At 40.0% G+C, this 26,825-nt stretch overlaps 1 protein-coding gene across 1 annotated transcript; it reads right to left on the bottom strand.

Annotated features, from left to right (window-relative positions):
- Positions 1-19,730: 19,730 nt before the first annotated feature.
- LOC130940024 (uncharacterized) lies at positions 19,731-20,453 on the bottom strand. Its single transcript, XM_057868079.1, has one exon. The coding sequence runs from the start codon at positions 20,451-20,453 to the stop codon at positions 19,731-19,733; it is 723 nt and encodes a 240-aa protein (XP_057724062.1).
- Positions 20,454-26,825: the final 6,372 nt, after the last annotated feature.

Raw genomic sequence — 26,825 nt, 5'->3', positions numbered from 1 at the left:
TACCTAGGCCAAGAGGAACAAAATCTAACTAATAGCTATAAGAGATATTTCATCAAACACATAGAGTGCAATAAAAGTAAACAACATAAATTGCAAGAATTAAAGAGAGATTTAACTACAAAGGCAAGAGATTAACAATGGAAAAGCAAAGAAGAACAATTATTATGAATTACCTCTTATTGAATTGAGAGAATGTAGAGGGAACAATACTAGATCTACAACAAAATGTAAGAACAACATAAAGGAAACTACAACAAAAGAGTAGAAGAAGAATGAATCTAACAACAAAGAATTGAAATGTAGAAGTAGAAGAAAGCAAAGATTAAAACCTAGATCTAAGAACTAATCCTAATCCTAATCCTAATTCTAGAGAGAAGTGAGAGCTTCTCTCTCTAGAAACTACTTCTAAAACTAAACTATGACTAATGTGTGTGTAATGAATGGAATCCCCTTTTGCTCTTCAATCCTTGGCTTTAAATAGCATCTTTGGCGCCAAAGTTGGTTAGGATTGGGCCCCACAACCCTTCAGAATTTGTTGGCCACGTTTTCATTAAAAAATCATAAACCAACACCGACGCGTACGCGCACATCACGCGTACGCGTCCATGGGGTAATTTGCAGGTGCGCGCAGGCGCCAGGTGCGCGCGCGCGTACATGGGCGAGTTCAACTTCTTTGACTTTTCATGATTTCTCCACTTTGCATGCTTTCCCTCTTCACTCCTTTGATCCATTCCTAGCCTTTTCAATCTGAAATCACTAACAAACATATCAAGGCATCTAGTGGAATCAAAGGGAGATTAAAACCATCAAATTAAGGGTTGAAAAGCACGTTTTCACATCTAAGCACAAATAAGGAGACAATCACAAAACCATGCTATTTCAATGGATAAATGAGGGTAAAAGGTATTAAAATCTCTTAAAATCTATGCAAGATAAACCGTCAAAATGGGGTTTATCAACGTCATTTATTATGCCAGTTGTGTTTTAAATGACGCACAGAAGAACTACACAACTACGGAAAAAGAGTTACTTGCAGTGGTTTACGCCATTGACAAGTTCAGATCCTACTTAGTAGGATCAAAAGTGATTGTGTACACTGACCACGCTGCTCTTAAGTATCTACTCACAAAGCAGGATTCAATACCCAGACTCATAAGATGGATGTTGCTTCTGCAAGAGTTTGATATAGAAATAAGAGACAGAAAAGGGACAGAGAATCAAATAGCAGATCACCTGTCCCGAATAGAACCAGTAGAAGGGGCGTCCCTCCCTCTCACTGAGATCTCTGAAAACTTTTCGGATGAGCAACTCTTTGCCATCCAGGAAGTGCCATGGTTTGTAGACATTGCAAACTACAAGGCAGTAAGATTCATACCTAAAGAGTATAATAGGCAGCAATCAAAGAAATTGATCACAGATGTAAAGTACTATCTTTGGGATGAACCATATCTCTTCAAGAGATGTGCAGACGGAGTAATCCGTAGATGTGTGCCTAAAGAAGAAGCACAGAAGATCCTCTGGCACTGCCATGGATCACAGTATGGAGGACATTTTGGAAGTGAGCAAACAGCCATAAGAGTCCTCAAATGTGACTTCTATTGGCTTACCCTCTATAAAGACTCCCGAGTGTTTGTACTTAATTGTGATAGTTGCCAAAGATCTGGCAATCTGCCTCACAGTTATGCCATGCCTCAACAAGGAATCTTGAAGATTGAGTTGTTTGATGTATGGGGTATTGACTTCATGGGGCCTTTCCCACCATCATACTCAAACACTTATATTCTGGTGGCAGTGGATTATGTATCCAAATGGGTGGAAGCTATTGCAACACCCACTAATGATACTAAGACAGTGCTAAAATTCCTCCAGAAACACATCTTCAGCAGATTTGGTATCCCCGGAGTACTAATTAATGATGGGGGCACTCATTTCTGCAATAAACAGCTTTACTCTGCTTTGGTTCGATATGGAGTTAGCCACAGGGTGGCCACTCCATATCATCCACAAACAAATGGGCAAGTTGAAGTTTTTAATAGAGAACTTAAGAGAATCCTGGAATGGACTGTGATTAACCGTAGAAGGAATTGGGCAAGAAGCTTGGATGATGCTCTGTGGGCATACAGAACAGCATTCAAGACCCCTATAGGGACCTCTCCATACCAGTTGGTGTATGGAAAAGCCTGTCACTTGCCAGTGGAACTGGAACATAAGGCCTACTGGGCAACCAGATTCCTAAACCTTGATGCCAAGTTAGCTGGAGAAAAATGATTGCTCCAGTTAAATGGGCTAAAGGAATTCAGACTCAATGTTTTCGAAAATGCAAAAATTTACAAGGAGAAAGCAAAAAGATGACATGATAAGAAGTTGTCATCCAGAGTCTTTGAGCCAGGGCAGAAAGTTCTGCTGTTTAATTCTAGGCTCAGATTATTCCCCGAAAAATTGAAATCCTGGTGGAGAGGACCATATGTGATCACAAGTGTGTCACCATATGGTTACGTAGAGCTTCAGGATAATGATTCTAACAAAAAGTTCATTGTTAATGGACAGAGAGTCAAACATTATCTTGAAAGCAATTTTGAGCAAGAATGCTCAAAACTGAGACTTGATTAAAATTCAGTAATAGTCCAGCTAAAGACAAAAAAGAAGCGATTGCTGGGAGGCAACCCAGCCATTAACAAAGCTTATTTTTCAATTAATTGATTTTTTTAGGTTCATACTAATTTTCTTCAAGGTAAAATGGCAATTGCATGAGTTCACAGAGTTACAGAAGGCTTCAGAGGATAAAATAGCAAAAAGAAACTCACTGGTGCAAAAAAGCCAGCAAGAGCTATTTTGGGCGTTGAACGCCCAAAAGAAGCATCTACTGGGCGTTCAACGCCAATAGAGATAGCCATCTGGGTGTTAAATGCCAGAAAGAAGCACCTTCTGAGCGTTTAACGCCAGATTTACAGCGTCCTAGGCGTTCAGAAAAACACCCAGTGACAAAGGAGTTCCTGGCGTTTAACGCCAGCCAGATGCTACATCTGGGCGTTAAACGCCCAGGAGAAGCTACAGATGGGCGTTAAACGCCCAAAACATGCAGCGTTTGGGCGTTTAACGCCAGGATTGTGGGGAGGAGGTAAATCTGTTTTCACTTCAACTTTTTTTCATTTTTCATGTTTCCATCCATAATTTCTTGCATAAACATATCACAAACCCTAATTTCTAAAAACCCTTTTCAAACATATCAAATATCTTAATTCATAAACACAATTTTTTTTTAAAAATCCCCTCCAACTTCTTTTCAAATCTTTTTCAAAACAAATCTATCTCTTTTCCTTCTCAAATTTTTTCAACTCATAAATATCTTTTTCAAATCTTCACAATATCTTTCTCAAAACAAATTTATCTTTTTCAAATATCTTTTATATCTTTTCAATTTTCAATTACATCTTTTTCCTATCATACTTATCTTTTACAAATCATATCTTCTATCCTATTTTTTCAAAATTTTCGAAACCCACCCCTTCCCTTTAAATCCACATTCGGCCTCCCTCTTCTCCTCAACAATTCGTCATTGTCTCTCCCTCTATCCCTCTACTTTCCTTTCTTTTGCTTGAGGACAAGCAACTCTCTAAGTTTGGTGTGTTTATCCATGATCATTAAGCCTATACCCACTAAGATCATGGCTCCTAAGGGAAAACAAACCATTCCAAGAGGCAAGAAAGAAAATACTCCAAAACTACTTTGGAATCAAGGGAAGTTCTTAACCAAAGAACATTCAGACCATTACTACAAAATAATGGGTCTAAGGTCAGTGATTCCGGAAGTCAAATTCGATCTGAAAGAAGATGAATATCCGGAGATCCAAGAGCAAATTCGAAACAAGAGCTGGAAAATCCTAGCTAATCTTGAAACAAAGGTGGAAAGGAACATGGTTCAAGAATTCTATGCTAATCTGTGGCAAACAGACAGGCAGAGAATATCTGGAACTGCCCTCTATGACTATCGGACCTTGGTCAGAGGAAAGATTGTTCACATCCACCCTGACAAAATCAGGGAGATCTTTAAGCTACCTTAGCTGAAAGATGACCCAGACTCCTTTAATAGGAGAATGATGAGAACAAATAAAGGCCTGGACAAGATTCTAGAGGACATATGCCTCCCTGGAACCAGGTGGACCACCTGCACCAAGGGCGTCCCAAATCAACTCAAGAGAGAAGATTTCAAACCAGTTGCCAGATGCGGCTGGACTTCATTGGGCGTTCTATACTGCCCACTAGCAACCGCTTTGAAGTCACCCTTAAAAAAGCTGTAATGATCCATTGCATTATATTGGGAAGAGAAGTGGAAGTTCATCAGCTGATTTCGTGTGAACTTTACATAATTGCGAACAAGAACTCCAAAGATGCCAAATTGGCTTATCCAAGCTTAATCTCTATGCTATGTAAGGATGCTGGGGTGAAGATGGGAGTAACTGAGTATATCTCAGTTGAACGACCAATCACCAAAATATCAATGGAGAAACAACAAGTGCAGGACGACCCCATCAAGAGGAGAGCACAGGAATTCCTCCCAGAGATCCCTCAAATTGAATACTGGGAGCATCTTGAAGCACCTGTTACCAAATTGCAAGATGCTATGGACCAAATAAAGGAAGAACAGAATAATCAAAATAGCACGCTTTGCAAATTGCTTGGGAACAAGAAGAGCAAAGGCGTGACTTGAAGGAACTGAAGCGTCAAAAACTATCTCTTGAAGGACCAAGCATCCCACAGACTAGAGGAACATCCCCTGCCCAAAATAAAGGTTGTTGAGTCCTAATCTTAGCTTTAACTCTGAGATAGTTGTTCTTATAGGAATTTACCTTAGAAGTTATATATGAGTAGTAGTAATTAGTATATCTATTTTGATTTTATCTCCAAGTAAGCTATAATTTATTTTTCTCATCATCATCAAACATGAATAAAATAGTAGATTTTTAGAATAAAGAGGCAATATTTTTCGAGTTTTTAATAAGGAAAATTCTAATTATTTAGATGTGGTGCCAATACTTTTTGTCTTCTGAATGAATGCTTGAACATTGCATATTTTTTGATATTGAATTTCATGAATGTTAAAATTGTTCGCTCTTGAAAGAATGATGAACAAGAGAAATATTATTGATGATCTGAAAAATCATGAAATTGATTCTTGAAGCAAGAAAAAGCTGTGAAAAAAATTATTGGATAAAGAAAAAGAAAAAGCCAATAACCCTTAAAACCAAAAGGCAAGGGTGAAAAGGATCCAAGGCTTTAAGCATCAATGGATAGGAGGGCCTAAGGAAATAAAATCCAGGCCTAAGCGGCTAAACCAAGTTGTCCCTAACCATGTGCTTGTGGCATGCAGGTCCAAGTGAAGAAATTGAGACCGAGTGGTTAAAGTCGTGATCCAAGGAAAAAGAGTGTGCTTAAGAGCTCTGGACACCTCTAATTGGGGACTTTAGCAAAGCTAAGTCACAATCTGAAAAGGTTCACCCAGTTATGTGTCTATGGCATTTATGTATCCGGTGGTAATACTGGAAAACAAAATGCTTAGGGCTACGGCCAAGACTCATAAAATAACTGTGTTCAAGAATCAACATGCTAAACTAGGAGAATCAATAATACTATCTGAATTCTAAGTTCCTATGGATGCCAATCATTCTGAATTTCAAAGGATAAAGTGAGATGTCAAAACTGTTCAGAAGCAAAAAGCTACTAGTTCCGCTCATCTAATTAGAATCTGGGCTTCACTTAAAATTCTGAGATATTATTGCTTCTTAATTTCTTTTTATCATATTTTAATTGTCTAGTTGCTTGGGGACAAGCAACAGTTTAAGTTTGGTGTTGTGATGAGCGGATATTTTATACACTTTTTGGGGGTAATTTCATGTAGATTTTAGTATGTTTTAGTTAGTTTTTAGTAGATTTTTATTAGTTTTTAGGCAAAAATCATATTTCTGTACTTTACTATGAGTTTTTGTATTTTTCTGTGATTTCAGGTATTTTCTGGCTAAAATTGAGGGAGCTGAGCAAAAATCTGATTCAGGCTGAAAAAGGACTACTGATGTTGTTGGATTCTGACCTCCCTGCACTCGGAATGGATTATTTGGAGCTACAGAAGTCCAATTGGCGCGCTCTCAATTGGGTTGGAAAGTAGACATCTAGGGCTTTCCAGCAATATATAATAGTCCATATTTTTCCTGGAGATAAATGTCATAAACTGGCATTTAACCCCAGTTCCATGTTGCATTCTGGCGTTCAGCGCCAGAAACAGGTTGCAAGTTGGAGTTAAACGCCAGAAACAAGTTACAACCTGGTGTTTAACTCCAGAAAAAGCCCAGGCACAGAGAAGCTTAAGTTTCAGCCCCAGCACACACCAAGTGGGCCCCAGAAGTGGATTTCTGCACTATCCATCTTAGTTTACTCATTTTCTGTAAACCTAGGTTACTAGTCTAGTATTTAAACAACTTTTAAAGACTTATTTTGTATCTCTGCAGCTTCTCGATGAATTAATGCAATGATTTCTGTTTTCCATTCAAACACGCTTGTTTCTATCTAAGATGCTGATTCGTATTTAACTGTGATGGATGTGATGATCCGTGACACTCATCACCATTCTCAACCCATGAACGTGTGCCTGACAAACACCTCTATTTTACATTAGATTGAATGAGTATCTCTTAGATTCCTTAATTAGAATCTTCGTGGTATAAGCTAGAATCCATTGGCAGCATCCTTGAGAATCCAGAAAGTCTAAACCTTGTCTATGGTATTCCGAATAGGATTCAGGGATTGAATGACTGTGACGAGCTTCAAACTCGCGAGTGTTGGGCGTAGTGACAGACGCAAAAGGATCAATGGATCCTATTCCATCATGATCGAGAACCGACAGATGATTAGCCGTGCTGTCACAGAGTATTTGGACCATTTTCACTGAGAGGATAGGAAGTAGCCATTGACAATAGTGATGCCCTACATACAGCTTGCCATGGAAGGAGCCTTGCATGTTTGAAAGTGAGAAAGCATTATGTTACGGAAATTCAGAAGACAAAGCATCTCCAAAACTCCAACATATTCTCCATTACTGCATAATAAGTATTATTTAATCCATGCTCTCTTGTTTATTTGCAAGTCAATTGATAACTATAATTGGTATTCTGACTAAGATTAATAAGATAACCATAACTTGCTTCAAGCCAACAATCTCCGTGGGATTCGACCCTTACTCACGTAAGGTATTACTTGGACGACCCAGTGCACTTGCTGGTTAGTTGTGCCGATTGCAGAAGTGTGATTGTAATTTTGTGAACCACACGTGCACGCGTAAAAGTGCAGATTTTGCAAATGACGTGCACGCGTCAGGGGCGCGTACCCGTGATACATTTTGTGCCTCGGGCACAGTGCCAGCACCAAGCCAGCATAACTTTCGGCCAATACACCTTTTACGTCAATTTTGCTGGGTCACGCATGTGCGTCAGTGACGCGTATGCGTGAGGTGCCAAAAACCCAAGTGACGCGTACGCGTGGAGTACGCGTACGCGTGATGATGCTTGTGCGATTGACACACTTTCTGCACTGCTCCCACGCAACTTTCTGCCACTTTTTTTTCTTTTTTTTTTAAATGCAATTATGCAGATGTAAATGCAGACTATATGCAGTAATAATGAGAAGAGTCACTAGAATAAAACTAAGAAGAAAGAAAAGAACGATCATACCATGGTGGATTGTCTCCCACCTAGCACTTTTAGTTAAAGTCCTTAAGTTGGACATTTGGTGAGCTCCTTGTTAGAGCGGATTATGCTTGAACTCTTCTAGGAATCCCCACCAATGCTTGCAATTCCAATAGCCTCCGGTATCCCAAACTAGGCGCATAACGCCTTCAAGCAAGTTGAAGTAAGTGACAAGACTCCAAGAGTGTTGATTGTTGGATTGAATTCTGGGGTCCCAAACCTTGCTTTTGCACCCGTCTTCGTGTAGAGCACCATTATTCCATCGGGTGGCAAGCAATCTGAATTCTCACTAAGACACCCAAACAACCTTCTAGACCCATTCAATTGAGCTCTACACCAACCTTTGCATTTCGACTTAGAGTATACAACCATATTGAACCATATTAAAGATAAGAATTTTACCCACTTGAATGTTGTATTGGACGGTAATGGCTTTGGGAGAGGTGTTTCCAATGATCTTGCAAGCTCCACTCCCTTGTGTTCTTCTTTGAATTCTTCCACCTTCTTGTAAGCTTCCTCAATTTCAACCTCTTCTTCTTGGTTTCCAATCCAGTCTCTTCTTCATTATTTACCAAGGGCATGGGAGGTTGTACTTTTTCTTCCTTAATCTCCATCTCAAGTCCAATGGGAGAGGATTCAATTGTAGATAAGGATTCATCAATGATTGAATCCATCCCTTGATCAACCTCCTCAAGGTCTTCATCCATGATATGCCTTGGAGGTTGTACACCCTCCTCAACATCAATTTCAAGCGTCTTGGAAGGAGGCTCCATGACTTGAGGTTCAAATGGAGGTTCCACATCTCCTAAATCTTCAACCACTTCCTTTTCTTCTATATTTTTGGCTTTGTCTAGTTGTTTCAGTATAAAATCGTACTCTCCCTCGATGGTTTTCTTTCCATGACAACTTCCTTTAACTACTCCTTCATCTTCAAGGGTCTTCCCTACCTCCACATTTTGGGCTTCCTCTTACTCCTCTAGAAATAAGGCCGCGTGTAACCGATCCATTGCGATTGCGTCCCTAAGACGATCCCTTCTTTCTTGTTCCATGTCAATAGCATCATTGGGATCATGTTGCTCTTGGATTGACGGATACGGGTATTCTTGCACGAAGGGTGGTGGTGCACCAGAGCTTGAGGACTGAGTATTCGAAGTAGAGGATTGGTCCATGCGGAATATAAGAGCTTGAAGAGTAGAGGTGAGACTAGTGATAGAGGCAAGTGTGGTTTGAAGCTCTGTTTGCCCTTGGTGAATAGCACCAAGAGTGTTGTCATCCAGTGGAGGTTGGGATGGATAGGAGGGTTTATTATTTTGGAGAAATGGTGCATGGTAGGAAGGTGGCTCTTCTTGGTAAGGGCATGGAGATGGTGAATATTGAGGTGGTGGCGCATGAGAGTAATTGTGTTGGAAGGGGGGTGGTTCTATGTATGATTCATTTGGCTCATAAGGTGGTTGGTATAGTGGATATGGGTTAGAGTCATATAGAGGTGAGTGGTAAAAAGGGGCTTGTGAGTATGGTGGTTCAAAGTTATGTTGAGGAGGGGTTCATAGACATGTTGTAGTGGACATTGAGTGTCACATAAAGGTCCACCATAACCATTGTCTTGGTATGCATCATGGAATGGTTGTTGCTCGTGGTATATTGGAGGGGGTTGTTGCCAAGAGGGTTGATCAAATCCTTGTGGCTCCTCCCATCTTTGATTGTTCCAACCTTGATGCTTGTTCTCATTATAGCGCCCATTCATAGTCCTAAAACAATAACAACATTGGAACCAAACTCATAGCGATAGGGGTGAGAGTTCATAGTAGAAAAGAAAAACAAAAACTAACAAAGATACGCAACTAAGTCCTAAAACTAACAAACAAGTAAAAAGAAAATATTTACAATAACCAATAATAAGGCACACGTTTGCAATTCCCCGACAACGGCGCCATTTTGACAAACGGATTCTTGCGTGGTCTAGAATTTTACAAATAAAAGCTCTCGTTGAAAATATAGCTTCTAAACCAACAAAAATCCTTTCGTACAAAAACTTGGTTGTCACGAGTAACAAACCCCTAATGAAATTGATAACCGAAGTATTTAAACCTCGGGTCATCTCTCAAGGAATTGCAGGGAGGTGTTCTTATTATTGGTTATGGAAAAGTGTGTTTTGGGGTTTTTGGGATAAGAATCAAGAATAGTAAATGGCAAAAGGAATAAACTAATAACTAGAAAAGCTCTTGGCAAGGTATGAGAACCGGAAATCCTATCCTAGTTATCCTTATCAATTGTGATGAGAATTGTTCATTGATCCCACTTAGTTAACCCTCAATGAATGAAGGAAAGTCAAGTGAACTAATCAATTTGATTCCTCAAGTCTTAGTCAACTCTTAAGGAAAGACTAGTTTTAGTGGAATCCAAATCAACCAGCGACCTTCAATTAACAATCAACAAAGGAGTTTCATAGCTTAAGTGTCACCAATTACTCAATCGAGACCAAGAGGGTGAAAATCTAAATTAAAATCCTCCCAAGCATTTTATCAAACACTTGGAAGGCACAACATAAAAACATAGAAAACTAGCAAGGAATATTAAATCCAAACAACCAATTGCAAACATCAATCAATAACAAATAGTAGAAGAAGCAATAAATCTGAAATACCTCAAATTGTATTAAATGAAAAATCAATCTAACATGAGAATTCATAAACTAAAGTAATCAACAAGGGAAATTAATAAACTAGAATACCAAGACAAATAAAAGTAGAAGAGAAATCCTAAATCCTAAAATCTAAGAGAGAGGAGAGAGCCTCTCTCTCTAAAAACTACATCTAAAACCTAAAATTGTCTGAATGAAAGTTGTATGAATGAATGGATTCTCCCACTCTGTAGCCTCTAATCTGTGATTTCTGATACGTCTAGCACGTGCGCATGTCACGCGTACGCGTTGTCCACGCGTACGCGTGGATTGAACTTTCGCCAGGTCACGCGTACGCGTGATCTACGAGTGCGCATTGCCCAACAGCCAGGAATCTATGGAAAATTATATACCATTGCGAAGCCCTTGATGTTAGCTTTCCAACGCAACTAGAACCGTCTCATTTGGACCTTAGTAGCTCAAGTTATGACCGTTTGAGTGTGAAGAGGTCAAGGCTGACAACTTTGCAGTTCCTTCAGCTTCTTGTATTCCTTCCACTTTTGCATGCTTCCTTTCCATCCTCTAAGCCATTCCTGTCCTGTGATCTCTGAAAACACTTAACACACATATCATGGCATCGAATGGTAATAAGAGAGGATTAAACATAGCAAAATTAAGACCAAAGAAGCATGTTTTCAATCATAGCACAAAATCAGGAAGGAAAATGTAAAACATGCAATTTACATGAATAAGTGTGAGAATAGTAGATAAAACCCACTCAATGAAGTACAAAATGTACCACGAAATAGTAGTGCATCAATATGTTATGATTAGGACGATTAATTGAAAACTTTACATCATGTGATGTTTACTCACATAATGATCTGCAGACCGCTGATCAGTAAATCTCTTTTCGTTCTCCATCAAGGTGTAAGTATACTTGAAGGTCTCCACCATCGCTCGTTACAATCTAATGACTTAGACTATACATATTGAAAATAATATGTTATATCAAGTAAAAATGACATTATATGTCAAAGAAAAAAATGAACTTAATAACAAAATGAAACAAGTTACATACCAGCTTGTCCTTTGTCTTTATGAAAGTTGCTGGCCCGCCGGTATGTTGTGATAACCTGGCCGATGCCCTATTGGTGTGCGAATTAGAATTTCGCACAACTTAACCGGCAAGTGCACTAGTTCATCCAAATAATACTTCAGGTGAGTGAGGGTCGATCCCACGAGGATTGTTGGACTGAGCAACAATGGTTATTTAGTTGGCTTAGTTAGGCAAACAGAAAAGGTTGTTTAATGGTGTAATTCGCATAGAACAATAAACAAGAGAATAAAGAAAGCAATAACAGGTTTGGTGTAAAAACAATGAGAGAAAACATTTAAGGCTTTAGAGATGTTTACTTTTTCGGATTAAAAGTTCTTACAACCTATTTTAACAATGCATGGTTCATTATATGGAAAATGGAAAATGACTAAACCCTAATCTCTTAGTGATTTAGTCACCTCTAATCTTCATTAACTGCCACTCTCGTGGTCACTTAATTCTGATTAGAGGGTTAAGTTGAAAAACTAGTTTATGACCAATAAAACCCTAATTACCCAAAGCTAACAAGATTATATGTCACATATCCCAATTAGTTCATCTACTTAGCAATTTAGGATGAATTTATTTTCAAGCTATTGTTCAAGCGAGATAACTCTCTCGAGAATCACAAGAATTCAAGTAGAATAAGGGTCATACTCTCGTTCCACCTAGAATCACAAGATTAAGAACGAAAACAATCCTTGAAATCGAATCAATGCATTAATTAAAATAAAATGCAATAGTTCTAATCCATAGAAATAAATATAGCTCCTAACCTTAACCAAGGAGTTTTAGTTGTTCATGACTTGCAGAGAAACTAGGGTTCTGAGAAATGTGCGGGAGTCCGATCCCCCCAAAGGGTGGATCTTATTCCTTTTATATCAACCTAATTTGATTATGAAAATATTATAAAATAATAAATCCTAAGACTAAAAGATATTGTTTGAAAATAAAAATTACAAAAATAAAATAAAATATAACTAATAAATACTAAATCAACTTGAGATGCCAAAGAGAGTGAATTCGGACCAAGCTTGCTGGCGTTAAACGCCATATTGGGTGTTTAACGCCCTAAAGGGAGCAGTAACGCATATGCTGTTGGCGTTAAACGCTGGCTGGGTGTTTAGCAGCCTGGGGGGAGGCTACCAGATTTTCTGTTTTTAACTTCAAACTCTGCCAAACTGTTTCAAATTTTACCTAAAACTATAAAAACACTAAAACAACTCAAAGCATCATCCAAAGAGGATTTTTGCACTAAAATACTATGAAATTAAATAAAATCTAATAAAAAAAACTAGAAAATGAAGGGAAAATGAGTACAAGATGCTCACGCATCACAACACCAAACTTAAACTATTTCTTGTCCTCAAGCAACCAAAAACAATGTAGGACCAAGAAGAGAAAATGGTTAAGACTTGAGTTGTTATTTAAGCTCAGGTCTAGTTACTGAATGAGGCTAATGACACTCTAATTCCGAATAGCCTCGGCATCTCACTATCCTTTGAAGCTCAGAAATATTAGTGTTATTCAGAACTAGAACTCGCATGATATTATAGGTTCTCTTCTTTAGGCTCTAATTGATTCTTGAACACAACTCTTTCTTTTTCTTTCTTTGGTGCTTTGCACCTTGAGCCTAGCCGTGACTCTAAGAATTTTGTTATCATGCTTAACTTGAGACAAGAACACCACAAGCACTTAATTGGGAAAATCCTTGAGTTCTAGTGTTTCTTTCTTTTTCTCCCAGATAGTGGTGCTCAGAGCTTTAGGCATACTCAGTGACAGCAATAGGTCACGACTTTAAGTGTTCAGTCTCAAGATTTGCTTGACACTTTTACACCACAAGCATATGGTTAGAGAAAACTACTCTTTTGACCTTTAGATCAGTTTTGCCCCTCCTAACTATTGATGCTCAAAGCCTTGGACTTTTTTCTGTTGATTTTTCTTTTCTTTTCAATTCTTTTTGCTGTTTGTTTTGCTATAAGAATCAATCTTCTTCTTATTTCAGAGAATTAATAATAATTTTCTAAGTCCCTATTCCTCAAGAACCAATATTCTCAACTCTAATATCAAATATGCACAGTTAATTCATACATTCAGAAATAGAGCTAATGCCACTATATAAAAGTAACTAGAAAACTAATTATATATAACTCAAAAACACATGCATTTTGCTACTTTTTTTCTTTTTGATATTTCTTTTTAAGCTCAATGGACAATACATGAGGCATCTTTTAAAAATAAACATAAAGTACTAAAGTAAACAACTAACTAGAAAGTAAGAAAATCCTACTAGTAATCATACAACTCAGAATAGAAAACAAAAAATAGAATGAAATATTAAAAAAAAACAAAAATAAGATAAGGCAGATGGTGGCGCGAAATTGTGATCATTGCTCAGCCCAAGCACACACCAAGTGGGCCCGGAAGTGGATTTTTATGTCATTTACTCATCTCTGTAAACCTTAGGCTACTAGTTTTCTATAAGTAGGACCTTTTGCTATTGTATTTTCATCTGGGAATCTTTGGACATCTAGTTCTTAGATCATTGGGAGGTGGCCTCACGGCCATGCCTAGACCTTGTTCTTATGTATTTTCAACGGTGGAGTTTCTGCACACCATAGATTAAGGTGTGGAGCTCTGCTGTACCTCGAGTATTAATGCAATTACTATTGTTCTTCTATTCAATTCCGCTTGTTCTTTGTCCAAGATATTCATTTGCACCCAAGAACATGATGAATGTGATGATTATGTGACGCTCATCATCATTCTCACTCATGAACAAAGTGACTGACAACCACTCTTGTTCTACAAGCAAACGAGGCTCTAATGTTTATCTCTTGGATTCTTTAACCGGAATCTTTGTGGTATAGGCGAGAACTGATGGCGGCATTCAAGAGAATCCGGAAGGTCTAACCTTGTCTGTGGTATTCTGAGTAGGATTCAATGATTGAATGACTGTGACGTGCTTCAAACTCCTAGCAGGCAGGGCGTTAGTGACAGACGCAAAAGAATCACTGGATTCTATTCCGGCCTGACCGAGAACCGACAGCTGATTAGCCATATGCTGTGACAGAGCATAGGAACATTTTCACTGAGAGGATGGGAGGTAGCCATTGACAACGGTGAAACCCTTGCATAAGCTTGCCATGGAAATGAGTAAGAAGGATTGGATGAAGACAGTAGGAAAGCAGAGAGACGGAAGGGAAGGCATCTTCATACGCTTATCTGAAGTTCCTACCAATGAATTACATAAGTACCTTTATCTTTATCTTTATGCTTTATTCGTATATCACTACACCCATTTGAGTCTGCCTGACTAAGATTTACAAGGTGACCATAGCTTGCTTCATACCAACAATCTCCGTGGGATCGACCCTTACTCGCGTAAGGTTTATTACTTGGACGACCCAGTGCACTTGCTGGTCAGTTGTGCGGAGTTGTAGTGATCACAATTTCACGCCACCAAGTTTTTGGCGCCGTTGCCGGGGATTGTTCGAGTATGGACAACTGACGGTTCATCTTGTTGCTTAGATTAGGTATTTTTCTTCAGAGTTCTTAAGAATGAATTCTAGTGTTTCAAAGTGATGTTCTTATCATCACCAAGCTGATTGATCTTCATCAATTTAGCTCTTGAATGCAATGTTCTGCTGAAGCTTGGCTAGCCATGTCTAATTCCTTTAGACTAAAGCTTTAGACTAACATTGCATGATTCCTGGAATTCTCATTAAGAATTTTGATACCTTTTCTTTTCCATATAATTTTTGAAAAAAATCCAAAAAAAATTACAAAATCATAAAAACCAAAAAAATATGTTATGTTTCTTATTGAGACACTAGTCTCATTTTAAGTTTGGTGTCAATTGCATGCATTCATTCATGTGTCTTAAGGATCTTCAAGATGTTATTGATGATTTCTTACTCTAATCTTTAAATTCTCTTGGTGTGTGCTTGGGCTGAGCAATGAAGCATTTTCGTGTAGAGACCTTTTCTGGAGTTAAACGCCAGCTTTTATGCCAGTTTGGGCGTTTAACTCCAAGTTTTATGCCAGTTCCAGCGTTAAACGCTGGGAATTCTGAGGCTGAATTGTCACGCCGGTTTGGGCCATCAAATCTTGGGCAAAGTATGGACTATCATATATTGCTGGAAAGCCCAGGATGTCTACTTTCCAACGCCGTTGAGAGCGCGCCAATTGGGCTTTTGTAGCTCCAGAAAATTCACTTCGAGTGCAGGGAGGTCAGAATCCAACAGCATCTGCAGCCCTTTTCAGTCTCTGGATCAGATTTTTGCTCAGGTCCCTCAATTTCAGCCAGAAAATACCTGAAATCACAGAAAAACACACAAACTCATAGTAAAGTCCAGAAAAGTGAATTTTAACTAAAAACTAATAAAAATATACTAAAAACTAACTAGATCATACTAAAAATATACTAAAAACAATGCCAAAAAGGGTACAAATTATCCGCTCATCAGCAGAGTAGAATGAAATTCAACCACCTCAGTCATGGTGGCTGCTGCTCCCTTCAGAGAATCCTCTCTAGTGCTTCAGCTCTTCTAGCTTACGCCCATGCTTCAGCTGTTCTTCTGTCATCTTATGGAGGGTGGTGGAATGGCTCTTGTGCTCCTGTTTCAATTGATCCGTACTGGATATCAACTATTTGATAGATACTGCTAGCTGAGTCCAGTACTCGTACGGAAGGAGATCTTGTCCTTGAGGTAGTTCAGGCTACTTCTTCTGAGGAGGGAAAATCGGCTTCTGAGGTGGTGCTTACCCATGTTCCCGAGTGTACTCCATACTCATTTTAGTGATTAGGTTGTCCACTACAATAAGCATATCTCTATCAATCTGGACATTGGCAGCCTCACATAAGCGAGAGATGAGGTAAGGGAAGGTTAATCTAGAGAGGGTTGAGGTCTTTGCTGCGACGTTGTATATCCCCAGAGGGATCACATGATGTACTTCCACATTATTGCCAAGCATAATGTAGTGAATCATCACTGCTTGCCTCACAGTAACCTCAGACCGGTTACAAATGGGGAGGATTGAGCATTGAATAAACTCTAGCCATCCTCTAGCAACTGGCTTTAGATCATTCCTTCTCAGCTAGTATGGCCGACCCTTGGCATCCTTCCTCCACTGTGCCCCGGGTAGGCATATATCATTGAGGTCTTAATCTAACCTCTGATTAGTTTACTCTCGTATTGTAGGAGTGAGGGTCATCTCTGGATGGCGGCAGCTGAAGTATCTCCCTCACTCTCCCATTCCAAACTATAGGGTCTTCTATCAAACCATGGTGCGCCAAGTCTTGAACTCGGGATGCTCATTCTTGTGCTTGTCAATCATCCACAAATTTGCATAGAACTTTCAGACCTTCAGAACTCTGACTTCAGTTACTGGGTTGGCCAGAATTTTCCAATCCCTGCTTTGAATCTGTTCCTGAATTTCAGGATACCCATCTGCTTTTAATTCAAACTTCACCTCCGGTATCATTTTCTTTTTTCTAACAATCTTATAATAGTGCTTCTCATGAATCTTAGCGTAAAACTGGTTGAGCTCATATGGGATTGTGGAGGGAGCCTTTTTCTTGCTCTTTCTTAAAGAGGATTATCCAACTTTGGTGCCAATGGGAGTGTGAGGAGAGTGAAAACGGAACTCTCCAACATCAAACTTAAAATTTTTGCTCGTCCGCGAGCAAAGAAAAGAGAGAAGAGAAAGATAGAGGGAGAGACGAAAGAGAGAATGAAGAGTTAAATGAAGGGGTGAGGAGAGGTGAGAATTGAAGTGATATTTATAGGGGTGGGAGGGTTCAATTTTGGTCATGGGGGTGGGGGGTTGGAAAAAATGGAGTGAATTTTGATGAATAGAGATATGATATGAAGAAATATTAGTAGGATATGGGAAGATATGGTATGAAAATAATTGGGACATAGATAATTTGATGGATGAGAATGAGTAGTGGAAGAGTAGGGAGGGGATAAAATCAAAAGGGTGTGACATGAAAAGATATTAAAGGGAATTAGTGAGATATGGTATGAGATTTAGCTCCATTGGTGGTACTAAAGGCCACCTTAGGCGTTCAGCGCCCTATGTGGGGATGGCTCTGCCCTCCTGTGGCGTGAAACGCCGCTGTTGGCGTTAAACGCCAAACATCACTTTTTTTTTAGCACCCCTGGGTTTGCGTTTAGCGCCCCAATGCGGGAGGGGTGCTAAAACTTGAAAGAAACGCCCATTTTAGGCATTTAACGCCCATGCCATACTCCCCTCATGGTGCTAAATGCCCTCCCTGGCGTTTAGCGGCCCCAGCATGTGTTCTCCAGGGTGTGCTGTTCTTTTGTCTAAATCTTTCTGTCCCTATTCTGAGTGCTGTACATGATCACAAACGTTAGCAAATCTAGGAGAGCTATGAAGATCAATGGAAAGTAAAAACAAATCAAACTAATATAAAACTAACATAAACAAAAAATACTAAATGATACTTATGGTTGAGTTACCTCCCAACAAGGGCTTCTTTACCGCCACTAGCTTGATAGTCATTTCTGCTATACAAGCAAATGGGTGGATCTCTGGCGATCGATCTCATCTCCAAGATAGTGTTTTACCCTCTGGCCATTGACTATAAATTTTATTTCTGAGTTCCTATCTTGAAGTTCCACATGACCATAGGGTGATACTCCGGTGACCACAAAGGGTCTTGGCCACCTAGACTTGACCTTCCCAAGAAAGAGCTTGAGCTGAGAATCAAATAGTAAAACCTTCTGGTTAGGCTCAAATACTCTTGAAACTATCTTTTTATCATGCCACTTTTTTGCTCTTTCTTTGTAGAGCTTGGTGTTCTCATAAGCGGAGTTCCTGAACTGCTTTGGCAATTTTTGAGAAATCTTTGATGAACCTTCTGTAGAAACCAGCATGTCCTACGAAACTCCTAATTGCTTTGACATTACTAGGTGGAGGTAATTTTTCAATTAATTTCACCTTAGCTTTATCCATCTCTATCTCTTTACTGGAGATTTTGTGGCCAAGGATTATCCTTTCTGTTACCATGAAGTGGCATTTCTCCCAATTTAAAACTAGATTAGTCTCTTGGCACCTCCTTAGCACCAAGGCTAGATGATGTAAGCAATTTGGAAAGGAATTTTCAAACACTGAAAAGTCATCCATGAACACTTCGATGGATTTTTCAATCATGTCTGAGAAGATAGACAGCATGCATCTTTGGAAAGTTGCAGGTGCGTTGCACAATCCAAAAGGCATGCGTCTATAAGCAAAGACCCCATATGGGCAGGTAAAAGATGTTTTCTCTTGATCCCTTGGATCAACTAATATCTAGCTGTAGCCAGAGTAACCATCCAAGAAGCAGTAGTAAGCATGCCTAGCAAGTCTTTCCAGCATTTGGTCCATGAAGGGAAGTGGAAAATGATCTTTTCTGGTGGCCTCATTGAGCTTCCGATAGTCAATATACATTCTCCATCCAGTGACAGTTCTTGTAGGTATGAGCTCATTCCTTTCATTGGGCACTACAGTGATGCCTCCTTTCTTGGAAACCACTTGGACGGGGCTCACCTATGGACTATCCGAAATTGGATAAATTACCCCTCCCTGCCACAGCTTCATGACTTCCTTCTGCACCACCTCTTTCATAACTGGATTTAGCCTCCTTTGGGGTTGAATGGAAGGTTTGGCATCATCTTTCAATAATATCTTATGCATGCATATGGATGAACTGATTCCCTTTAAGTCAGCAAGGGTCCATCCAATGGCGTCTTTATACTTTTGTAGCACTTTGATTAATTCTTCCTCTTGTTCTTGGCTGAGAGTTGAATTTATGATCATTGGGTAACTTTCATTATTTCCTAAGTATGCATATTTGAGGGTGGGTGGTAATGCTTTCAGTTCAAATTTGGGTGCTTCTTTTTCTTCATTCTTCTCTTCTAACGTGCCTTGAACAGGGACTTCGGCTGCTTGAACCGATGCAACTTCTTCGTTTGATGTGGGGTCTTCTTCTGACATCTCCTCAAGTTCTTCCTCCTCAAGGGTCTCTTGTACTAAGACTTCTACTGAATCCAACCTCATGCATTCTCCTAGTGATTCCTGTGGGTAGCTCATGGCCTTGAACACATTGAATACCATTTGTTCATCATGTAACCTAAGGGTAAGTTCACCCTTTTGGACATCTATGATGGCTCCGTCAGTTTCTAGGAATGGCCTTCCCAAAATGATGGAGGCTTGGGCTTCTTCCTCCATATCTAACAAGTCTACTGGAAAGATGAAATCCCTCACATTCACTAACAAGTCTTCCAGTACTCCATGGGGAAACTTGAATGATCATCTGCCAATTGAAGGGCCATTCTTGTTGGTTTAGCCTCCTCGATCCTCATTCTTCTCATCATTGCTAAGGACATTAGATTTATGCTGGCTTCCAAATCACATAAAGTTTTTTCCACTGTGATTTCCCTTATGATACAAGGGATTTGGAAGCTCCCCAGGTCCTTCAATTTTAAGGGTAGCTTGTGTTGAATGATAGCACTACATTCCTCAGTCAGTACAACAGTCTCATCATTCTTCCAACTTCTCTTCTTGGTCATCAATTCCTTCAAGAACTTAGCATAGAGTAGCGTCTGCTCTATTGCCTCAGCAAAGGGTATATTAATCTGTAGTCTCTTAAAAACTTCCAAGAATCGTGAGAATTGGCTGTCGTTTCCATTCTTTTTCAATCGTTGAGAGTATGGAGCTTTTGGAATATATGGCTTCAATACTTCTTCTTCTTGATGTGAGTTGGGAGCAGGAGCTCGTGCTTCCTTTTGTCTTTCTTTGTGTTCATCCATTTTTCTCTCTTGTGTTTCCTTTAATGTCTCCTTCAATTCCCTTCCACTCCTGAGTGTGATGGCCTTACATTTCTCCTTTGGATTTGCATTAGTGTTGTTACAAAGGCTGTGGTTAGGAACTTGCTTGAATAGGTAGCTAATCTGTGTCTCAATCTTCTTGATGGCTGCATCCTGATTTTGCATGTTGGATCGCACTTCCTCCCTGAACGCTCTACTGTCTTGAACTTCCTTTCATATGCCCTCAAGTAGAGTCTCAATCCTGGAGAGTCTATCTTCAGATGATGATGGCGAGTTGGGGTTGAAGGGATGAGAATGGCTGTTTTGGGTCTGATATGGATGTTGAGCAGAGTTGTTGCGTGGGCGTTGGTATGACCCTTGAGTTGAGTGTTGATAAGCTGCATTGGAGTTTTGGTTGGAGTTGTGACGCCTGTGATCTTGGCCTTGGTCTTGCTGGTTTTCCCACCCAAAGTTTGGGTGGTTCTTCCAACCAGGATTGTAAGTCTTGGAGTGTGGATCGTATGACTGTCTGGACGAGTTTCCAACATAGTTGGCTTGTTTCTAGTCACTTCCTCCCTCTGTATTCACTTCTTCTTGAGCTGGTGGTGGAGTGGTGACTGCTGCAACTTAATTCCTTTCCATCTGTTTGGTAAGGTCAACCAATTGCTTAATGATTATCTTATTTTGAGCCAGCAATGCATCCATGTGATTTAGCTCCATTACTCCTCGGCTGTTGCTCATATCAGAGGCATAGAAAAACTCATTGTTGGCCACAGTTTCTATGATGTCTATGGCTTCTTCAATGGTCTTCTTTTTGATTAGAGATCCTCCTGAAGAGTGATCCAGTGCCTTCTTTGATTCATAAGACAAGCCTTCATAGAAGATGTACAGCTGCACCCATTCATTGAACATGTCTAGTGGGCACCTTCTTGTCAAGTCTTTGTACCTCTCCCATGTTTCATAGAGAGTTTCACTATCTTGCTGCCTGAATGTTTGGACCTCAGCCCTTAATCTATTGACTCTTTGAGGAGGATAGAATCTTGCCAAGAACTTGTTCACTGATGAGCGGATATTTTATACGCTTTTTGGGGGTAATTTCATGTAGATTTTAGTATATTTTAATTAGTTTTTAATAGAATTTTATTAGTTTTTAAGCAAAAATCATATTTCTGGAATTTACTATGAGTTTGTGTGATTTTTCTGTGATTTCAGGTAAATTCTGGCTGAAATTGAGGGAGCTGAGCAAAAATCTGATTTAGGCTGAAAAAGGACTGCTGATACTGTTGGATTCTGACCTCCCTGCACTCGAAATGAATTTTCTAGAGTTACAAGAGTTCAATTGGCGCTCTCTCAACGGCTTTGGAAAGTAGACATCTAGGGCTTTCCAGCAATATATAATAGTCCATACTTTACTGGTGCACGAAATTGCAATAACACTTTTGCAATCCCGCACAACTAACCAGCAAGTGCACTGGGTCGTCCAAGTAATACCTTGCGTGAGCAAAGGTCGATCCCACGGAGATTGTCGGCTTGAAGCAAGCTATGGTTATCTTGTAAATCTTAGTCAGGATATCAGAAATTATCAGGATTGATTGTAAAAAGCAAAAGAACATGAAAAAGGTACTTGTTTTGTAGTAATGGAGAATAGGCTGAGGCTTTGGAGATGCTCCATCTTCCGAATCTCTGCTTTCCTACTGTCATCTTCATCAAACACGCAAGGCTCCTTCCATGGCAAGCTGTATGTAGGGTTTCACCGTTGTCAATGGCTACCTCCCATCCTCTCAGTGAAAATACGTCCCTGATGCTCTGTCACAGCATAGGCTAATCATCTGTCGGTTCTCAATCAGACCGGAATAGAATCCAGTGATTCTTTTGGCGTCTGTCACTAACGCCCCGCCTTCAGGAGTTTGAAGCACGTCACAGTCATTCAATCATTGAGTCCTACTCAGAATACCACAGACAAGGTTTAGGCCTTCCGGACTCTCTTGAATGCCGCCATCAGTTCTAGCTTATACCACGAAGATTCCGATTAAAGAACCCAAGAGATATCTACTTAGTCTAAAATAGAACAGAGGTGGTTGTCAGGCACATGTTCATAGTTGAGAATGATGATGAGTGTCACGGATCATCACATTCATCCGGATTAAGAGCAAGTGATATCTTAGAATGGAAGCAAGCATGATTGAATAAGAAACAGTAGTAATTGCATTAATCCATCAAGACACAGCAGAGCTCCTCACCCCCAACCATGGGGTTCAGAGACTCATGCTGTGGAAGGTATACAAGAAACGTGTAAAAAATGTCATGAGGTCATAAGGTACTGATACAATGTCAAAAGATCCTATTAATAGTAAAAGCTAATAGCCTCAGGTGTACAGAAATGAGTAAATGACAGAAAAATCCACTTCCGGGCCCACTTGGTGTGTGCTTGGGCTGAGCATTGAAGCTTTTATGTGTAGAGACGTTTTCTGGAGTTAAACGCCAGCTTTCATGCCAGTTTGGGCGTTTAACTCCAAGTTTTATGCCAGTTCCGGCGTTTAACGCTGGATTTTCTGATGCTGATTTGCCACGCCGGTTTGGGCCATCAAATCTTGGGCAAAGTATGGACTATCATATATTGCTGGAAAGCCCAGGATGTCTACTTTCCAATGCCGTTGAGAGCGCGCCAATTGGGCTTCTGTAGCTCCAGAAAATCCACTTCGAGTGCAGGGAGGTCAGAATCCAACAGCATCTGCAGTCCTTTCCAGTCTCTGGATCAGATTTTTGCTCAGGACCCTCAATTTCAGCCAGAAAATACCTGAAATCACAGAAAAACACACAAACTCATAGTAAAGTCCAGAAAAGTGAATTTTAATTAAAAACTAATAAAAATATACTAAAAACTAACTAAAAGATACTAAAAACATACTAAAAACAATGCCAAAAAGCGTATAAATTATCCGCTCATCACAACACCAAACTTAAATTGTTGATTGTCCTCAAGCAACTGAAAATCAAATAAGATAAAAAAGAAGAGAATATACTATAGACTCCAAATTATCAATGAAACTTAGCTCCAAATTAGATGAGCGGGACTAGTAGCTTTTTGCCTCCGAACAGTTTTGGCATCTCACTTTATCCTTTGAAATTCAGAATGATTGGCTTCTTTAGGAACTCAGAATCCAGATAGTGTTATTGATTCTCCTAGTTAAGTATGATGATTCTTGAACACAGCTACTTATTGAGTCTTGGCCGTGGCCCAAAGCACTCTGTCTTCCAGTATTACCACCGGATACATACATGCCACAGACACATAATTGGGTGAACCTTTTCAGATTGTGACTCAGCTTTGCTAAAGTCCCCAATTAGAGGTGTCCAGGGTTCTTAAGCACACTCTTTTTGCCTTGGATCACAACTTTATTTCTTTCTTTTTCTTTTCTTTTTCTTTCTCCCCTTTTTTTTCGTTTTTCTCCTTCTCTTTTTTTTTTTGTATTCACTGCTTTTTCTTGCTTCAAGAATCATTTTTATGATTTTTCAGATCCTCAGTAACATGTCTCCTTTTTCATCATTCTTTCAAGAGCCAACAATTTTAACATTCATGAACCACAAATTCAAAAGACATATGCACTGTTTAAGCATACATTCAGAAACAAAAGTATTGCCACCACATCAAACTAATTAAGCTAGTTTTAAAGATGAATTCGAAATCCTGTACTTCTTGTTCTTTTGTGATTAAAACATTTTTCATTTAAGAAAGGTGATGGATTCATAGGACATTCATAACTTTAAGGCATAGACACTAAGACACTAATGATCATAAGACACAAACATGGACAAACATAAGCAAAGAAAAATTCGAAAAATAGAAGAATAAAGAACAAGGAGATTAAAGAACGGGTCCACCTTAGTGATGGCGGCTTGTTCTTCCTCTTGAAGGTCTTATGGAGTGCTTGAGCTCCTCAATGTCTCTTCCTTGTCTTTGTTGCTCCTCTCTCATGATTCTTTGATCTTCTCTAATTTCATGGAGGAGGATGGAATGTTCCTGGTGCTCCATCCTTAGTTGTCCCATGTTGGAACTCAATTCTCCTAGGGAGGTGTTGATTTGCTTCCAATAGTCTTGTGGAGGAAAGTGCATCCCTTGAGGTGAAAGCTTTTGCCTTCTCTTTCCTCTTTCTAGAGGTTTCTCCGGCCTTGGATGCCATAAATGGTTATGGAAAAACAAAAAGCAATGCTTTTACCACACCAAACTTAAAAGGTTTGCTCGTCCTCGAGCAAAAGAAGAAAGAAGAGAGTAGAAGAAGAAGAAATGAGGAAGAAGGGAGTGACTCTGTGTTCGGCCAAAGAGGGGAAGAAGTGGTGTTTTGGGTGTGTGAGAATGAAGGAGTGAAGATGATAGTGAGATTTGATAGGTGGGGGGTTTTTGGGTAAGAGGTATTGAGGTGATTGGTGAATGGGTGAAGAAGATGAGAGAGTGGTGGGGTTGGTTGGGGATCCTGTGGGGTCCACAGATCCTGAGGTGTCAAGGAAAAGTCATCCCTGCACCAAATGGCACTCAAAATCACGTTTTGAGGCATTTCTGGCGTTAAACGCCGGGCTGGTGCCTATTCCTGGCGTTTAACGCCAGGTTCTTGCCCTTTTCTGGCGTTTAACGCCAGTCTGGTGCCCCTTTCTGGCGTTAAACGCCCAGAATGGTGCCAGACTGGGCGTTAAACGCCCAACTGCTAGCCTCACTGGCGTTTAAACGCCAGTGAGTTCTTCCTCCAGGGTGTGCTGTTTTTCTTCCTGTTTTTCATTCTGTTTTTGCTTTTTCAATGGATTTTGTGACTTCTTATGATCATCAACCTACAAAAGACATAAAATAGCAAAGGAAATTAGATAAAATATAACATTGGGTTGCCTCCCAACAAGCACTTCTTTAATGTCAGTAGCTTGACAGTGGGCCCTCATGGAGCCTCACGGAGGCTCATAGCAATGTTGGAACCTCCCAACACCAAACTTAGAGTTTGGTTGTGACCTCCCAACACCAAACTTAGAGTTTGACTGTGGGGGCTCTGTTTGACTCTGTTTTGAGAGAAGCTCTTCATGCTTCCTCTCCATGGTTACAGAAGGAGAACCTTGAGTCTTATAGTTTGCACTGTCTGCAAGCCATGGAGTTTCCTGAATAGCAAACAATTGCTCATCCGGAAAGATTTCAGAGATCTCAGTAGGAGGGAGGGATGCTCCTGCTACTGGTCTAGAAGGTTTATCTTCTTCTTGAGGAATTTTCAGAATTTCTTTTATTTCCTTTAGTTCCTCCAGATCAGGCTGAACATCTTTAAAGATGTCATCTAGCTCTGATTCAAGACTTTCAGTCATATTGACCTCCTCCACCAAAGAGTCAATAATATCAATGCTCATGCAGTCATGTGATGTGTCTGGATGCTGCATAGTTTTGACAACACTCAACTTGAACTCATCTTCATTGACTCTGAGGGTTACTTCCCCTCTTTGTACATCAATGAGAGTTCGTCCAGTTGCTAGGAAAGGTCTTCCTAGAATGAGAGTTGCACTCTTGTGCTCCTCCATTTCCAGCACCACAAAGTCAGTTGGAAAGGCAAAGGGCCCAACCTTGACAATCATGTCCTCTATTATGCCTGATGGGTGTTTAATGGAGCCATCAGCAAGTTGGAGGCATATCCTGGTTGGTTTGACTTCTCCCGCCAACCCAAGCTTTCTGATAGTAGATGCAGGTATTAGATTGATGCTTGCTCCAAGATCACATAAAGCTGTCTTGGTGCAAGCACCTTCTAATGTGCATGGTATCATAAAGCTTCCAGGATCTTGAAGCTTTTCTGGTAAGCTTTTCAGAATGACTGCACTGCATTCTTCAGTGAGAAACACTTTTTCAGTTTCTCTCCAATCCTTCTTATGACTTAAGATCTCTTTCATGAACTTAGCATAAGAAGGTATTTGCTCAAGTGCCTCTGCAAACGGAATCTTTATTTCAAGAGTCCTTAGGTAGTCTGCAAAGCGGGCAAATTGCTTATCCTGCTCCGCTTGGCGGAGTTTCTGAGGATAAGGCATCTTGGCTTTATATTCTTCAACCTTAGTTGCTGCAGGTTTATTCCTTACAGAAGTGGTTGGAGAAGCCTTTTTAGAGGGTTACTATCAGCACTCTCAGGTGTCTGAATCCCCTTTTGCGTTTGAACGCCAGGATTGGGTGGAAATTGGGCGTTTAACGCCAACTTTTCCCCCTTTTCTGGCGTTTGAACGCCAGAACTGGGCAGGGAATGGGCGTTTAACGCCAGCTTTCCCTCCCTTTCTGGCGTTTGAACGCCAATAGCATTCCTCTCTGGGCTCTTACTGTCCTCAGAGGGATTTTGGATAGTAGTTTGGCTATCCTCTGTCAATTGTTCCTTATTTGGCTTTTTGCCACTTTGAGCAATGTTATTCAATGTCTTCCCACTCCTCAGTTGAACTGCTTGGCATTCTTCTGTTATCTGTTTAGATAGTTGCTGCCTTGTCTGATTCAATTGTGCTTCCATATTCTTGTTAGCAATTTTGGTTTCTTGGAGCATTTCTTTAAATTCAGCTAACTGT

The sequence above is a fragment of the Arachis stenosperma genome, chromosome 7 (genome assembly GCF_014773155.1).
Source record: "Arachis stenosperma cultivar V10309 chromosome 7, arast.V10309.gnm1.PFL2, whole genome shotgun sequence".
Classification (NCBI taxonomy): Eukaryota; Viridiplantae; Streptophyta; class Magnoliopsida; order Fabales; family Fabaceae; genus Arachis; species Arachis stenosperma.
This window is presented reverse-complemented; position numbering and strand designations above follow the sequence as displayed.

What these genes read in the sequence shown, in the direction of transcription:
- LOC130940024 (XM_057868079.1), bottom strand. Translation starts at nt 20,453, where the DNA reads ATGCAAAATCAGGATGCAGCCATCAAGAAGATTGAGACACAGATTAGC.